The sequence below is a fragment of the Astatotilapia calliptera genome, chromosome 16, assembly GCF_900246225.1.
Source record: "Astatotilapia calliptera chromosome 16, fAstCal1.2, whole genome shotgun sequence".
Taxonomy (NCBI): Eukaryota; Metazoa; Chordata; class Actinopteri; order Cichliformes; family Cichlidae; genus Astatotilapia; species Astatotilapia calliptera.
In genome coordinates, this window is record NC_039317.1 from 14,100,660 (window position 1) to 14,118,085 (window position 17,426).

General features: G+C 40.0%; 1 protein-coding gene across 2 annotated transcripts; it reads left to right on the plus strand.

Annotated features, from left to right (window-relative positions):
• The first annotated feature begins 17 nt into the window (after positions 1-17).
• kpna3 (karyopherin alpha 3 (importin alpha 4)) lies at positions 18-16,883 on the plus strand. 2 transcript variants are annotated; one of them, XM_026144388.1, is made up of 17 exons: positions 18-310; positions 2,819-2,863; positions 6,992-7,081; positions 8,270-8,299; positions 8,422-8,474; positions 8,562-8,657; positions 10,232-10,317; positions 13,046-13,132; positions 13,249-13,418; positions 13,736-13,780; positions 13,927-14,058; positions 14,148-14,276; positions 14,593-14,697; positions 14,971-15,042; positions 15,346-15,508; positions 15,625-15,719; positions 15,833-16,883. In XM_026144388.1, the coding sequence occupies exons 1-17, from the start codon at positions 242-244 to the stop codon at positions 15,929-15,931; spliced, it is 1,566 nt and encodes a 521-aa protein (XP_026000173.1). In that variant the 5' UTR covers positions 18-241; the 3' UTR covers positions 15,932-16,883. The 2 variants fall into 2 exon arrangements, with proteins under 2 accessions (XP_026000173.1, XP_026000174.1); XM_026144389.1 differs by lacking the exon at positions 18-310 and adding an exon at positions 1,501-1,614.
• Positions 16,884-17,426: the final 543 nt, after the last annotated feature.

Here is a 17,426-nt window from a genome sequence, read left to right on the forward strand (position 1 = left end):
GTCCGAAAGTCGTCGTCGTGCGCAGTAAATCGCAGGTGAATTTATTGTCACTGCATCGAGGAAAGCCGTGGAAACCAGGGCAGCCCAGACAGGAGGTATGCAATAACTCCTCCCCTCGCTCTGCGATCTGTTACGTACTCCTCCCTCTCTTCGGAGCCAGCAGCGGCGCAGGAGCTGCCGTGCCTCGTCTTTCACGGAGGAGATCCCGAAAGCCGGAGTAACAGCTAAACCCCATACAGCCATGGCAGAAAACGCCGGCTTAGAAAACCACCGCATCAAGAGCTTTAAAAACAAGGGGCGTGATGTCGAGGTGAGCTGACATATAAACGCTAGTCTTCGTAACACGACTCGAATTAGATTTATGTAGAAAACGACAGTCTTTGGGCCTCCGTGGGGAGCCTGGCCCCGGCAAAGCTCCCTGCCAGCCAGCCAGCCTGCTAGTTAGCAAGCTAGCTGGCTAATGCGAGTTCGCCATCAAAGGTGCTATCTTGCTACCGGTAAAATTCCTCGTAATGAACCAAAGGTGGTGATAGCTATCAAGTGCATACCAGTGGCTTGCAAATATTGTAATGTTTGTGAACGACAAACTGTGTTCTATTTGAATCGTTGGAACTGGGGGAATTAAAGGCAGACGATGTAGCTGTCAGTGCCAGCTAGCGCTGACTAGCTACTTGCAGAGACACCGGTCACAAGCAAGGCTGGGCCCTCCCGGCTCCGTAATCCTGATGTTCGCTCTGTTTTACAGCCAGCTGAACTCAAATGACACCCGTTTTAACTCGCGGCTGTCTCACACAATTGCCATATTAAGCAAAAAGAAAGTGCGTGTGTAATTAAATGTCTGTTCCATATCCACCCTAACCAAATATTGCCCCTCCTTGTTAGCTTGCTAATGTCAAGCAAATGACTAGCATGCGATGCCAGGTGAGGCGGCTGAAGAGGGCTGCTAACTAAGCCACTAAATGGTTAGCTGAAAGGTAGTGATGCGGTAACCTTAGCTTTACGGTACATTTTCAATCAGAAAAGCAAACTACACTGAAATTGCTACAACACCACGATGAAGTGAGGAGAGTCACTTTAGGCACAACATTAAGCTTGCATTGCTGTTAATAATAACTTTTTCTGACACTGCGGTTTTTTATGAAATTTCTTAAGTTAATCTTAGATATATTTCCTAATAAACAGTGCTGTTACAGAATAAATGGTGAGGACATTCATATCAGATTCGCTGCTAAGACTCATTCTAGAAAGCGCCATCAGTAGTCTGTGTGCACAGCTGGCAAATCTACGCTGGGCATTTTGCAGCATCATTCATCTAACGAGTCTAATTATAAATTTCTCTGACAGCATTTGACTGCAATGCTCATTGACATGATTACCAAACCATTTGGGTAAAGGCTGAGTTCAGAGAAGTCAAGCTAAAGGAAGCTGGGACCAAAGGCTGTAATGAAGTACCAGATATCTAGCTTTTTTTTTTTTTTTTTTTAAAGATTACATATGTTATTTTTTTGGGTTTCATCAGAAAACAACGCTCAGCCATGGCATTCACCAACAAAGACACACTTGTGCTGGGTTGTTCTGATCTATTGGTAATCCTGTGATAATCCTCAAACAAAGGTATGTCTGGAAATGGCCTTTCAAAAGCCACCAGTTTCCAGAAAAACTCCAGTTTCTAAAAACACAGATTGAAGACCTTTGGGTGGTTGTTTTGAAACTCAGAGTCACTTTGACAAGCACATGGCTACTATGACAGGCAGATTTGTGCCAAGTGAATTCCGGATGCTATTTTTGACAAATTGTTTGACCTGGGTCCTCTTAAGAGTCTCGGCGTGAATTTGAGTTTTTGTAAACGGATGACTCAGACTACAGCAGAGGGGGAAAAAGCCAGTTTGGGGTTTTATTTATTTAGGTCAGGCATAACAGATTGCTCTTCATGTCTGACACCATTTGGAACAGCAATGAATTGCAAAGCAGTAAAGTCTCGCTGCTACAGGCCATAAAACCCTCCTTTTGTTTTACTGCACATCATACACAGTGTGGCTATTGGACAGGTTGTTTTTTGTTTTGTTTTTTTGACTCCCAGTAACAAATCTGAAAAGAGTTGTTGTTTTTTCCTCCTCTTTTGGTGTGTCTGGTAGCACCTGTGTGCCCTCATCAATTTTAATTTTATTTAAACATAATTGTTGTACCAGTATTGTAGGAACTTTTAAATCTTTTAGGTCCATCAAACAATCAGAATTTCAGCAATGAATCAGTTTAAATGTTTTGGTCTAGTTTAATTTCTCTTGATAGTCAGGCTGGGCGGCTACTTTTCATCTCGGCAAAGGAAAACATTTTTCAGCGTACGCGTCGTTATTGTTGTTTTGCCACGGTTGGGAGACACCTCTGCTCTGCAGCCTCCCAAGTTATGACTTTCCCAAATTACGTAAGAGGCTATTTAGGAAAGCAACATGAACCTCTTCAAATAGTCACAAGATCTGAGACCATCTCAAACTGTTCTGGATGAATTGGAAACCCAGCAGACGCACAAATACAGCAATTAGTTACTCTCTTTCTGAGTTGTTTTATTATGATTTCACTTTCAGTTGGATTGGTGATGGTTGCCTTTTGTGAGATACAGAATCTTGGTTTTTCATAAATTTTGTGTCACCTGTTTTTGACTAGTGTTGTTTTTTTGTTTTTTTTTAATTAAATATATATCCATTAAATCACTTGGCGTAAAAGGCTACAGTTTCTATTTTCTAACCACAATAAATGACATGATTTCTCAAAAAAAGTGGGGGGGAAATTTCTCATTTCCTGTTGTTTGTTTTCATTGCAGACTATGAGAAGACATCGAAATGAAGTGACAGTTGAGTTGAGAAAGGTGAGAAACAATGCCCCATTCATCTACACACACAAGTATTGCAAACCTATTTCTGTTTTTCAACCAATGGATTTGGGCGTATTGGGCTTTAACATGCTTCATATGGATGTTTCACATTAAGAGTTTCTACAAACGCTTGGGACATTTGGGAAGAAATCTGCCTTTGCAACCTGAAATTGCATAGACTGAGGGTTTAGCTTTAGCAGTGCTTTAACCAAAAAGTAGCAGCAGATTCTCTGCGCCATCTGTCTGCCTAAGAAGCATTCAGGCACATGATTGAGCTATAGCATGCTTGCCCTTGTCCAGTACACAATCACTGTGGTTAGATGCACATCCGGGTGTGTAGACTGAGTAAATTACAAGCCATTATGCCGTTAATTAACGCAGCTGGATTGATTAAAATAGGATTCTGTGTGTTCTGTCAGAGATGTGAGACGGGCAACTGAAAAACAGAGCTGAATAGCTGTATTAATAAATGTAGCTTATGAAACTTCTATATTTATATTTTGTAGAGCACAGTGAACATCCTGATGCTGTTAATAGAAGATGATCTGCACTGTAGGTCTGCTTCAGGTGGTTCTGCCAAGAGATTTGCATACTCAAAAAGGACTGGGATTACTTCTGATAATTGTTATGCCATCTGCAAATGTATTTTTGCAGTAAAATTGGATCTTAATTGAATGCAGTGTGCGCCAGTGCACCAAAAGTACCAGAGGCTTCAGAATATATTCAATTTCTACTTTGTGTTGCTAAATTATGTAAAACGGCAACAACAAATGGTTCTGGATTAAAGTTTATTTGATCAACTTAAATACGGAGATTACATTGAAAGGGCAAAAATAACCTTAATTGTTTTTTCTTCCTTTCCTGTCTGCATTGAGTGTTAGCTTAACATATGAAGGGGAGGTAGATCCCCCTCTACCTCCGTTCATAAGGTGTCATTTGGGTATTTATTTTGTCCTGCACCACAAAAGGAAATCAGTATGATGTTATTAAAATGCAAACTGATCTTTTTTTTTTTTTTTTTTTTTTTTTTTTTTTAAATCCACTTTACCGAATCAGTTTATTCATTGCTAGTATGTTTAGCTTTGAATCCATATTTTTGGGGGTATTTCAAGGATTGGCCCAATCGTTAACCTCTAGGTATAGCATCACTTTTCATTTGCTGGGTAATATTTTCAACTAATTGTGCTGCTTCTTTAGGGTGTGGAGTCATTAAGAGATGTGATTCAGTTAACTGATCTTAACTGAAAAGAAGTATTGCATTCATTCTGCTCTCTGTTGTGGCTTCATCAGTGAACACATATAAATGAGTTCACTGAAAAGTCTGCGTGTCTCAACAATACCTTTTCTACCCGATCACAAGTGATGTGCTGCAGCTTGTATCATGTTTTTCTGTATGTGATTCTATTGGCATTGCTCTAGTATGGGTGTTTTCTATTGTTTTGTTTTGTGTGTTGTTGTTTTGTTTTGGGGGGGGGGATCTTTAGACAACTCCCTGGCTGTTCTATATACAAGAACTAGAATCCATTTAGGTTATGTTGTTGAAGCCATTCCGACAGTGGGCTCCTAATCTGTTAATTTGAGTTATTAAGTAATCCCAAGTTTGCATCTGATTTTTTTTTATTTTTTAAACTTTTTAACATGTTTGAGAAGAATCATTGTTTTTGTTGCACAAGTTGTTAGTCATATGTAGATTTCTACAAATGTAGCCTTTGTGGACACTTTAAAGTGCCAGATAGATATTCCTTACAGATCCTGCAATTAACACCATGAGGACAAAGTCATTTGTAGATATTTTATGATTTTAAATGACTGGAAGCCGGTCCTCAAGAAGCTTTAGATCAGAAACAAGATCTGTATGATCTGCATTGAGACTTTGAAATTTGTCTTTAATTGAAATTGTGGCTCTTAAAAATTTGAGCTGTTTACCAACAGTTCAGTCTTTACAGCAGGGAAACCAAATCCCAAGTGAAACCACTTCTTAGAAACTTTCTTTTAAGCTTACTGATGTGTCAGAGCCTGTTCTCACTTTTATGTAGTTGGAAGCTGATTTCAATTTATTGCCACTGCTAGCTTGGTGAGGAATATAGCAGGTTTTAATGGTCGACTTGCTAGGAAAATGGGAAGTAGGTGGAGTAATTTATTGAAACTTGTGCAAATATGCATGGAAACATACAGAATATGAGTGAAATTCTAATGACCTTGGAAGTCAATATTTTGTATGACCACCATTTAAAGCTCGTTGGATGTTGCCTGCTTTTATTTATTTATTTAAATGATCCCACACAGTTTCAATACTGTTGCTTTGAAAGAGTCATTTTTGTATTTTTGTTGTTGTTTTTATGTGTATGTTTGTTTCCCCACCCTCCACCCAGGTGTGCTTTTTGCAGCGTGTTTGGGTTTGTCATGCAGACTCTCTCCAGATGGTTTTACATGGTGGATTAAAATTTTATGGTACTTTTCTCTGTTCATAATTCCACCAATTTTGCAAACACCTCCAACACCACTGGCTAAGATGGAGCCCCAAACCATGATGGTGGCTGCACCGTGGTTTTCAAATGCCTTAAATTGACAGTCATTTGAACTATAAATTTCAAATTTGGATTAATTTCTCTAACTGAGCACTAACTTTCAGTCTAGTTGATGATCAATTGAAGGGTCAGATGCATCTCTCAGTTCTGTGGGAGGATCCCCCCCCCGACGATACTTCTTAAGGACATGACTTTCAGATGCTATAGAAGATGGCCTGGCTGCTTTCTTTCCTTTTGTAAAGCTCAAGACTCTTGTGCAGGACTGTATATTTCATGTTAAAAAAGCAAAACAAAAAACTAAAGCTTTAAGATAAATGTAGTGGAGTAAATGCTGTGCCGCTCTTTAGAATCACCTGCATGTTGCAAGAGGGAGGCTGGCTGCTCTCAGCTTGAGCAAAGTGTACAGGAAGTCTGCCATATTTAAAGCTCCAAATTAATGTCTGCAAATAGAGATAACTTTATTTTATTTTTTTCTTTATTTAGTTTAGCTGTGTTTGTCGTTGTGTAAAACAAACCAGAAGTGGGTGGGTGGAGCTAGAAACATTTTCTTCACATTTAAACTTTGCATATGTGGTTTGATAGAGGACCTTTATTGGTATTTTAATGTGAAAATATTGACTGCTTATTTATTTTTAAACTGACCCTAGGCCAGTTGGTTAGGGCAAATGGGGTTCTGTAGAACCTGCAAGAAATCCAGAAGCATGTTTTTGTTCATGTTCATGTCATGTTCATTTTAACCACGTGTGTGAAATTGACACACTGTCCCTGTGTTTTTGTAGTTCCCAGTCTCCCCATATTGGAGGGGTATCTGGTTAGTGGAAGGTGAAAGTGACTCTACTCTAATTTAGTGTAAAGTGAGAGAAATTTATATTGACTGTTTCCAAGTAACATTTCTATAAAAATCTGTTCTTAGCAACACAGCATTGAACAACTGAACACTATTAAGACAGTTGCCATATATAATCACCACACTTAGAAAAAGAAGCGTATAAGATGTATAAGACCTAAACTTGAAATTCAAATTAACACGTGGTAAACTGTGGCATTGTGCTTTCAGGGAGAGTCGGAGAATGTTGGTAAACCAATGCATAAAGCAGCACAGCCTTCAGTAGCTGGGGATGTTGAAACATAAAATATTACTGCTGAGGTGGTCTCATGTCTGGTACATTCCATTTGGATCAGAGGAACAAGAAGCACTGCACTAGCTGATTAGTCATCAGTGACGCACATCGGCACTCTGAGCTGGAATGTAGGGCAAGGGAATCTCCTCCTACCACTGACTCGCATGTCCTGTAGATTGATACCAAATGAAAACGTTTGATGGGGACGCCGAGTGTGTTGAGGGTTAAAGGGTAAAGGTTCAGCGTCTGTTTGCTTTGTGGGTTCTCCTGCAGGCATTCTTTTCTGGATTAACCCCTATGATACGAGATTCTTTTCATCTGGCATGCTGGATATCCTGCAGAAAATGAAAAAGTTTGGCAAAGAGAAAAACGCTCTGCCTAGACTCACTGTTGGTTTAAGAATTCATGAATGCATTAATGAATGCTTTCATCTCCTCCTCTCATTGGTCTTCTTGTCTTTTTTCTCTTGTCAGAACAAACGAGACGAACATTTACTGAAGAAGAGAAATGTCCCGCAGGAGGAGAGTCTGGAGGACTCTGATGTCGACTCAGACTTCAAAGGGGTAAGTGTGGGTGTGTGGTGGGTTTGATTTGAGTGAGCGAGATGTAGCGAAACCGGACTATATGGATATCAGGTCAGAAGGGTTAAAAAGGTGGGCAATGTACCGCGTATGGGATGTGTCAATAGGATTCCAGTTAGAAAAAAAAAAAATCACTTTAATCTCTCATCTTTTTAGATGACGAGGTTGTTAATTAGTATGCCAGGTGATACTGAGAGGAACCCCCACTTAATTTTTTTTTTTAAATTATTATTATTCAGCCTGCATAGTTCTCATACAACCAGGGGAGGATGAAAAATAAAAAGCATGACATTGTGTAATATCTTGCCAGAAGCCTGAACACTAGGTGTCAAAAGCAGGGAGGGTTCATCACACTGTTAAGACTTAACAGTGACTAATGCCATAGAAGATCCCAGTCTTATAAAATCTCAGTACAGACTTTGACTCACTGTAATTGCAAGAATTTTGCAACATTGTTTAGAGTCTTGTAGTTGGGTATAAAACATTTCATTCACCCCATACCAAAGCCCAGAAGAACCGTTTACCCCTTTGGATTGTCAGAAACAAAGGTAGTCTGATATAAAGGTCGAATGTGCAGCTTTCTGCTTTTTTTTTTTTTTGTTTTGTTTTCATCAGTATTATCTGAAAGCAACCAGGAATTTCACATATGTGCACTAGAGGTGGTCCCTAATGAACTAGCAGGTGCATATTTACAATACCAGTTTATTATTTGACTTGTGAGGCAGAGAAAGAATGTGTTGCAGTAACAAGAAATACAAAATTGTAATGCACTACTTTGTAAAATGTAAATCTTACAACCAAGCCAACTGTTTAACAATACGAGCAAAATCTGTAGTGATTCTGAATGTGTCACAACAAAACAGCAAGTAGGCTATGCAGCGTTAATGCAAATGGCTAAGTTTTGTCTTCACATGATGAGCCATCTTTGCAGTTGGTCTGCAATGTTCTTCATCTTTTTGGAGTCTTTCCTCTCAAAATGATCCCACACTTTGGATTTCCTGTCCAGTCTAGTAAATTTAATGAAGTTAGTTAGTTTGTTATATTAACCCCGAATAACGAATAAAATGCACCATAGTGACAATGTGTAGCGTTAGCTCTTCACTTGCTATTGATTGCATGTTCTTAGCAAATTACGACATTGCTAATATTCTTCATTTTCTCTTTGCTTAGCAAAATGTTACGCTCGATGCCATTCTACAGGTACGTTTATCTCGTTCACGCCTTTTTAACAAATATTGAATCCTTTCCCAAATGTACCAGCAGTGCTACCTTAACTTTTGGCTAGTTATGCTGATGTCAGTTATGGCTCTTGTTCACTGCAGAACGCTACCAGCGATAATGCGGTTGTACAGCTCAGTGCTGTACAGGCAGCCAGGTGAGTAGCTGATGAAACACTTTTGTATAAATACCAGTTCTTCCTTGTGTTTTCTGGTGTTAACTTTTTTGCATTCGATTTTTTTAGAAAACTGCTCTCAAGTGACCGAAATCCTCCCATTGATGATTTGATAAAATCTGGGATCCTGCCTATTTTAGTCAAATGCCTGGAAAGGGATGACAAGTAAGTGTGCTTCCTAAGTAGTACTTTTTTATTAAAGTTTTTTAAAATTATTTTTTTGTTTAGCTTTTTGTTAATGTAATAACTTTTATTACTGATCCTGCTGCATCATTTCTCTGCTGCAGTAGAATCATTGTGTGCATGAGTGTTTCCCACTGTGTCCACACGTTAGAGTGTGTGGAGGCATGCAGGGCAGCTGGCTCATCCTCTCAGTACAAACCAAGCCAAATATATCAACATTCCTGTCTCTCGGAGTTCCCCAATTCCCAGGACCTTGTGTTCACTGAGGGGGGGGGGCAGGAATGAAAAACTCGAGTGAAAGAGCTTGTAAGGAAGTAATTGTAAAGATTTTACCATGACAACTAACAGCTGATAGCATCATGTTGACATTATTAGATATTTGTACATCAGGACTGGACTATTAAACTAGTTGATAGGGGGGCTTTGGGTTTTTTACCCCTCTCCACTCCTCCCCACGCCAGCGATCATCACACTTCACTTCACCTAATTGTTGCCAATGCTGTGGCTATATTTAGCAGCTTTAAACACCCCTTTTTTTCTTTTTCCTTTTTTTTCCCCCTCTTCCCCAAAAGTGCCAAACAAGTAATTAGGGAATAAACGCTCAATAGTGCTGCACTACAATGACAAGCTTTTGCTCTCGGATGGCAGACACAGCACTGCTTTGTGTATGTTGTTTTCAGTGAGTGGCACTAGCAGCAGTACCCTTAAAATATTCACTGCTGATTACTATTGAAGCTCCTGAACCCAAAAATCGTATTCAGGGCAGCCCTTAATATGTTGCCATAGCGCTGTGGCAGAAACCCAAGCCAGCTCAGCTTGATGTAAAGCCTCACAATAGAATTTACAGCATGAAAACCTCTGCCAATTAAAAATGGACAACCTATCCTTTGGAGGTCTATAAATTATCTGTGAATGCCTGGCAGGGCAGGAAATAAAGCGGGTCTCTTCACAACTGGATACCTCCCAAAAAGAAGCTGTTTTATTCTTTTAAATCCCAGAAGGTGAAACTTAGAAACTTCAGATCATGGCAGGTTGTCTGATGAAACATTTCTTTGGGAAGACGGAATTACCATCCTTTGTTACAATTAGCTAGCATTTGGCTGGTGGGTGGCGTGAGAATCACTTTTATGTGTGTGATTTTTATTTTGTGTTGCATCAGTTTTCCTAAACTCATTTTAATGATGGTTCTCCATTTTGAGTGCAGTTAAACTGAATGACACAGTTTCTAGACCTTTCTGGTGTCAGATTTGTTATCTGTCACAAGATCTTGGACTACCTGTATTAATTCTGCTGTTGTAGTTATCTTTTTCTTGAAAAGCCAGCCGTTGAAAACTCTGTTCTCTAAATGAGCACCACAGTTTGGTTAAAGCATGTTTTGCTCTAATTAGTTCAAGAAGGCCCAAAACAAATATGTTAAGAATTTGAAATGGCAAGTGGGGGGGGGGGTTGCACATGGATATTATTAATCCCTGCTCCTTCCATTCTGTCTCGTCTACTGCAGAATAAATTAGCTTACTTTGTTTTCTAACTGGTTTTGTTTTCCCTCTGTCTTACAGCCCGTCGCTTCAGTTTGAGGCAGCTTGGGCTCTGACCAACATTGCCTCTGGGACGTCAGCACAGACCCAGGCTGTGGTTAAATCCAGTAAGCTGACCCCACGGTTCATGTTCCCCTGTGTTACCCCTTCAGTCTGTGTTTATATTCTGTCTGCAATTTGCCAAGCAAGCATATTTATTTATTTTTTCACCCAGTAAGGCTTAGTTAGTTCTTGGGATAATGCTTTTTTTTTTCTGCCTCAAAGTAAAACATGGTTATCTAATAAAACTAACAGCTAAAACCATGTTTAATATTCAAAAGATAAGATGGCTGTTAGAGATGTGGAACAACTTAGTTTGAAATTATGGAAAGCCCCATATTAAACACATGCATGTTTGCTGAGAGTTATAATGAGGGGTAATTTATGCTTAGACGTCTACATGGCACATTTAATCATGTTGGCATTTAAAAAAAAAAAAAAAAAAAAAGACACAGCATCCCTTTCTGTTGCTGGGAAAGCTTTGTACTCACTTGCTATCGGTCTAACATATTTTAATGATAAATTTGTAAATTTTGAAGACCATGAACAAATTGGTTTAGACAAAAGGTTTCTTTATGGTCCAGCCAGTGCATCGAATGAATCAAACTATAATGGTTGTAGCGTATGTATATATTTGCATTGCACTTCCATTTTCTCTATATGAGTGGGCCAATCTTGACAAAATTTGCATAAACACTGCCAAGGCATTTTGAGTGCCAACATCTATATGACACACATTTTATACAGATCCCACAATCATCTTTTTTTTTTTTTTTTTTTTTTTTGTGTACATTTGAGAGTTCAGTTAAGCACCAAATGGAGTGTTGGATTGGAATAGTGTGTCACACAATATAATGTACACTATTGCCAGAAGTATTCACTCAGTCATTCAATTCAGGTGTGCCAATTGCATCAATGTTAATGTGTATAAAATCAAGCACCTAGGCATGCAGGCTGCTTCTACAAACATTTGTGAAAGAATGGGTTGCTCTCAAGAGCTCAGTAAATTCCAGTTTGGTACCATAATAGGATGTACCCAGTGCAGCAAGTCCACTTGTGAAATTTTCTTGCTATTAAATATTCCACAGTTGACTGTTAGTGGCATTATAACAAAGTGGAAGCTACTGGGAATGACAGAAACAACAGCAACTCGGCCAAAAAGTGGTAGACACATGATGGTCTGCACAGAGGTCGCCAACTTTCTGCAGTCAGTTACTACAGACCTCTAAACTTTACATCACCTTTAGCTCAAGAACAGTGTGTAGAAAGAGCTTCATGGAATGTGTTTCCCTGGCCTACCAGTTGCATCCAAGCCTTACATCACCAATTGCAAAGCAAAGATTTGGATGCAGTGGTGTAAAGCACACCACCCTTGACTCTAGAACAGTGGAGACGTGTTCTCTGGAGCAATAAATCACTGTTCTCCATTTGGTATCCGATAGATGAGTCTGGGTTTGCCAGTTGCCAGGAGAACCGTACTTGTGTGACTGCACTGTGTCAATGGTAAAGTGTAGTGGGTTAGTGGATTATTGTGTGGGGCTGTGTTTTAGGATTTGTTATAGCGAAAGGCACTTTTAATGCGTCAGCATTCCAAGACAATTTGGACAATTTCATGCTTCCAACTCTGTGGGAACAGTTTGGGAGCAGCCTCTTCCTGTTCCGAAACGACTGCGCATGAGTGCACAAAGAACGGTCCATAAAGACATGGATGAGCAAGTTTGTCATGGAAGAGCTGCACAGTGTCTTGATCTCAGCCTGACACAACACCTTTCGGTTGAATCGCAGTGGAGACTGAGCCAGGCCTTCTCATCTAGCATCGGTGTCTGACCTCACAAATGTGTTTCTGGAAGAATGATAAAAAAAAATTCCATAAACACACTCCTAAACCTTGTGAAAAGCCTTCCCAGAAGAGTTGAAGCTGTTATTGCTGCAAAGGCTGGGCTAACATCATTTTAAACCCTATGTATCAGGAATGATATGTCACTCGTGTTCATATGCATGTGAAGGCAGATGAGCAAATACGTTTGACACAATGTAGTGTGTCATAGCATCATACTGTAATGATTGTAACACATGCATGTTTATGTTCCCGTAGTAAGTTGAATCAAATGTCTGGATTTCACATCACCAAGTTGTGATTGTGACCATAAAGAAACAGAAGTGAGTGTAGGTCCTCAGCATTTTGAGAGTGAGTGCGTAGAGCCAGTTACCAAACCATTTCATTAATAGCCATAACATATTACACCATGTGTTACAGCTATTTTTATTTTTTATTTTTTTATTTTTATAGTCATTTAACACCTGAGCCATTACGGTGCCCCTGTAGAAAGCTGTATCGATTAGCATAGAAGCCTATTGTCTAGAAGATGTAGTACTTGGAGTATAGCTGAAAGCTTTCTTCATAATACAGAACCATCTCTAAAGTGGAGAGGACCTGCTTGTATGAGGGGTGTATGTGAAAAATGACCATTCATCTCACCCCTCCATAATAACTGTTAGTCCTAAACAAATCAGGTGTCTGTGTCAGTTTCATCTCTGTTAGTCTCTATAGAAATACAAGTGTCTTAACCCATTGTGGTCCAGCATGGTTGGAGCAGATGTAATGATAGTTCAACACATTACTGTGCGTAAGGCAAAAGTCTGTTGGCTCATTCTGCAAGACAAGTGGTGGACATTTGGACTCATGTTTTGTTTGTTTGGTTTTATCCCCCTTGCTAGATTCTGATCATTTAAGGTGGCAAAATAAACAGTCCATCACCCTGGGCACATCTGATAGTTTAATCTTTGTGCTTGCAGATGCAGTGCCCTTGTTCTTGCGACTGCTACAATCTCCTCACCAGAACGTATGTGAACAGGCTGTGTGGGCTTTAGGAAACATTATAGGTGAGTGTCCCTCTATGATAGATGTGCTTGTTTTTTATTTTGTTTTTATTTATTTTAATACTGCTTGGAAGCAACCATCCAGAGTTCTGTTGACCTCTGCCCCCTTGCACAATCAGGTGATGGGCCACAGTGCAGGGATTATGTCATCTCTCTGGGTGTGGTCAAGCCCCTGCTTTCTTTCATCAATCCATCAATCCCCATCACCTTCCTCCGTAATGTTACCTGGGTCATTGTTAACCTCTGCCGCAACAAGGATCCACCACCACCCATGGAGACTGTGCAAGAGGTGGGTGTGACTGCATGTGTATGTGTGCGCGTGCGTGCGTGTGTGTACCAGCTCTCATGTGCCATACAGATGGTTGAGTTTCTTTGCATTTGACTCTGTCACAGCAGGCTGAGTCACGCTGAGCTTTTACAGCACATTTTCAGTAGCCAAATCAGCCTCTTCACCCCGGGGAACTTCTGACTAGAAAGCTTTTGCTGACAATTGAAGTCTGGTTTTGACAGCTGTTCCTCTTGTGATGTTTTTTTTCTCCTGTTTTTACCTTCATCTATTCCTTTGCCTACTTCCAACCCACTCACAACCTACTTCTTTCCCCACAGATATTGCCTGCCCTCTGTGTGCTAATATATCACACCGACATAAATGTAAGTATCAGGCTGTGCTGTGATTACTCAAGTTATCGGTTTACTAATGTACATAAATTATAAAGACAAAATTTAGTGCTTAGTTTTTTCAGTTCTAGCAGTATAGTAACTGTCTCAATTCTTACGTGTTCTGACTCTGTGTATAGATCCTAGTAGACACAGTGTGGGCTTTGTCCTATCTGACGGACGGAGGCAACGAGCAGATTCAGATGGTCATTGATTCTGGAGTTGTTCCATTTCTTGTGCCTCTCCTCAGCCATCAGGAGGTGAAAGTTCAGGTAAGACTAATTCAGTCCTCCCACCCGGTCCACACTCTGAAGCCAATTTTTATTTGAAGTTGTATTCCTCTTTTGTTCACAAACTACAGACGGCAGCTCTGAGGGCAGTGGGAAACATTGTGACGGGGACAGATGAGCAGACACAGGTGGTTCTCAACTGTGATGTTCTGTCACACTTCCCCAACCTGCTCACACATCCTAAAGAAAAAATTAATAAGGTATGAGATCCTCAGCCTTTAAGCTCATTATGCTTTTTCTTCTAGTTTCTTATAGCTTTACATTAAAGTAAATGGAGAGTAAAGTAGTATTTATTGTACAGATAATGTAATGGGAGCAAGTTTTTTTGTTGTATGTAGTTATTTTATTTAATTACACTCAAAGCTTGAGAGTTGTAAGTTAAACTGGTACTAATCTGTACTTAAAATCCATTATTTAGGTGAAATGTTAAAATATTTTTTATTGAAGCAGATTCATTCTATATAATACACTGAATGCAGTCTTTTTTTTGACCATTTGTGATTGGTCTGTTTGCAGGAAGCAGTCTGGTTCCTGTCCAACATTACAGCTGGGAACCAGCAGCAAGTCCAAGCTGTGATTGATGCTGGTCTGATTCCTATGATCATTCACCAACTGGCTAAGGTTTGTGTGTGGTTAGAAATTGGAGGAAGGGGGGGAAGCTCAAGATTTTCTCTAGTTTCTGTTCAGTTCTGTCCCCGCATGGTACCAGACACACGATGTGTAAATTCATCTTGGCATTTAGTTGCACTGACACCTTTTTATATTTTCTAGCCAGAAAGCAGAACAGTTTCTGATAGAAGACATGGAGACTGAATGCATATTTGGCCTACATATTGTGTGTATTTTGGCAATTTGCTGTGTAGTACATTTTGGTGACAGCCTGGCTCTCTACAGGGTGATTTTGGCACTCAGAAGGAGGCAGCATGGGCCATCAGCAACCTCACCATCAGTGGGAGGAAAGACCAGGTGAGCTTGGCTTGTGGACCAGACAAGATTTTTTTTTTTTTTGTACTTGGTTTAAAAAGATTTGCTACAGTGAAATGGGTATATGTTGTTTTAATGAAAAAAACAAACTGCATTTCTTCACTGCAGTAGGAAATGTTTGCCTCATTGTTTCTTTCAAGAAGCAGAAAAATAATAATTGTAGGCTGAAGCTACACAACATTGACTTAAGTTATGAAGGTCACTGTGAGTGCACTTTCCACACTTGTAACCATGTACCTATGTTGTAATCAAGTATGGATGTGGTGTATGTGTGGGTTTGTGTAGGTGGAGTTCTTAGTGGAGCAGAATGTCATCCCTCCGTTCTGTAACCTGCTGTCCGTGAAGGACTCCCAGGTGGTGCAAGTCGTCCTGGATGGCCTGAAAAATATTCTCATCATGGCAGGAGATGAAGCCAGTACTATTGCTGAGATCATAGAGGAGTGTGGAGGTCTGTGTTTGATGGTTTCCTTGTACCCTCTTAGAAACTTGGTGTAATTGGATTGTTTATCTTACTGAAGTTTTTTATAATGTTTGTTTCTAAAACTGTTGTTTTGTCTTTTTCAGGTTTGGAGAAGATAGAAAATTTGCAGCAGCATGAGAATGAGGATATCTACAAACTAGCCTTTGAGATTATTGATCAGTACTTTTCAGGAGACGATGTGAGTTAACCGCCACCATGCGTCTCACTTTCTGTTATTTTGGATTTGTTTTCCTTTTTGGGCAATGTCTTACTCTAGCATTCGATCTTACAATGTTTGTTCTTTTTTTTCAGATTGATGAAGATCCTAGCTTGATTCCTGAAACTACTCAAGGAGGAACCTTCAATTTTGATCCAGCTTCCAACATGCAAACAAAGGAGTTTAATTTCTAAAAACCAGGATGTTTGGTTCAACCAGTTGCACGGGTACTCTGTAATCACCCCAGACATTCATCCATCTCTCCTCCAATCTGGCAACCTGGTACAGAAGGATATACTTAGCATCACGTCAACATGGAAACTCACCACTGAAGGGTTTACCCACCCCCATCTCTGCACTATGGGGTGTTTTTTTTTTTTTTTTCTTCTTTTAAATGGTCATCGTTCACAGAACACTGCAACCCTTCATAGGAGTCCTTGTTATCCAACAGGCATATTCACCATCTGGCAACCTGCATCAGGAAGATTGTCAGTATTTTCTGCCAGTGCTTCTAAAATGTCACACAGAAAGGAAACCAGAAGGAAGGAAAAGCCTTCACGGAAAGATTCAATTGCCAAATGTCAAGTTCTCACAAAGACGGAAAAATATAAGCACATTTTCAGACACATGAACACGCATGCATATACACGCACTTTTTTTTTTTGACACTTAGAAGAATTTGTGTGCATACTTCAGTTAGAAGCCATCATATCACTCATGGGGAAGAAATACTGCTGTTTGTTTGTGCTTTATTTTGTGCTTTCCCCTTCCCTGGATTGTCCTCTAGTGTTACTTCACCCATGCACACTGACATACTACAAGTACATACATTAATACATTTCGTGACACTGATTCCTGATAGCCAGGGCACACCAATATCCTCTCTCTCGCCCAGTTTAAAGAGTTAATCCCAGAGCTAAGCCATGATTAACCACGGACCCCCACTGCCCTCCCAGGAGAGTCCTTGGGCAGGTGGAGGGGCGAAAGGGCTCTAAGGCAACAAGAGGACTCCGTGGCAAACTGACTGACGGGACTTCTGACTCAATGGCGTCACTTTTTTAATGTGACCTCTGTTGAATTATCAAACTTACTGTTCGTTTTAAAAAAAAATCATCAAAAATGTGAAGAAAATGCCATAATTCTTTTTTTTTTTTTTTTTTTTTCCCCCCCCCCAATACAACTGTTAAGACCTGCTAATTGCCTGCTACTGATTAAGCAAAGCGGCAAAATTTTTATTTTAACGGATGTGAATACCTGTCACGGGAGGAATCACCTTTGGGCGATGGCACAGAGACTTAAGAGGAACACGTCAGCTGTAGCGTTTATCTCCCCCCCGCCACCCACAGGACATCCTCCTTCTGAGCTCAGCCACGTCCTGGGATTCAGTAAACTATTTGCTCGGGATTCCCCTGTAATGTGAAACTCTGAATGGAGGGAGGGGGTTTAACGAAAAGAAAGAAAACAACTTAAAGCTAAAATCATCCTAATTGCAATATGACCTTTTTTTTTTTTTTTTTTTTTTTTTTTAAATTTCGCTACAGACAAATTGGTTTCATGTTTCCGCTTCTACTGGTTGGGTCTGTGGAGCTTCCTTTGTATTACTATTTTATTTTTTAGGTTTTCTTCAGTCTTATGCACACGTCTGAGAGGCATAACGATGTCTGACTGCAGAAACGACAAAAAGGACCT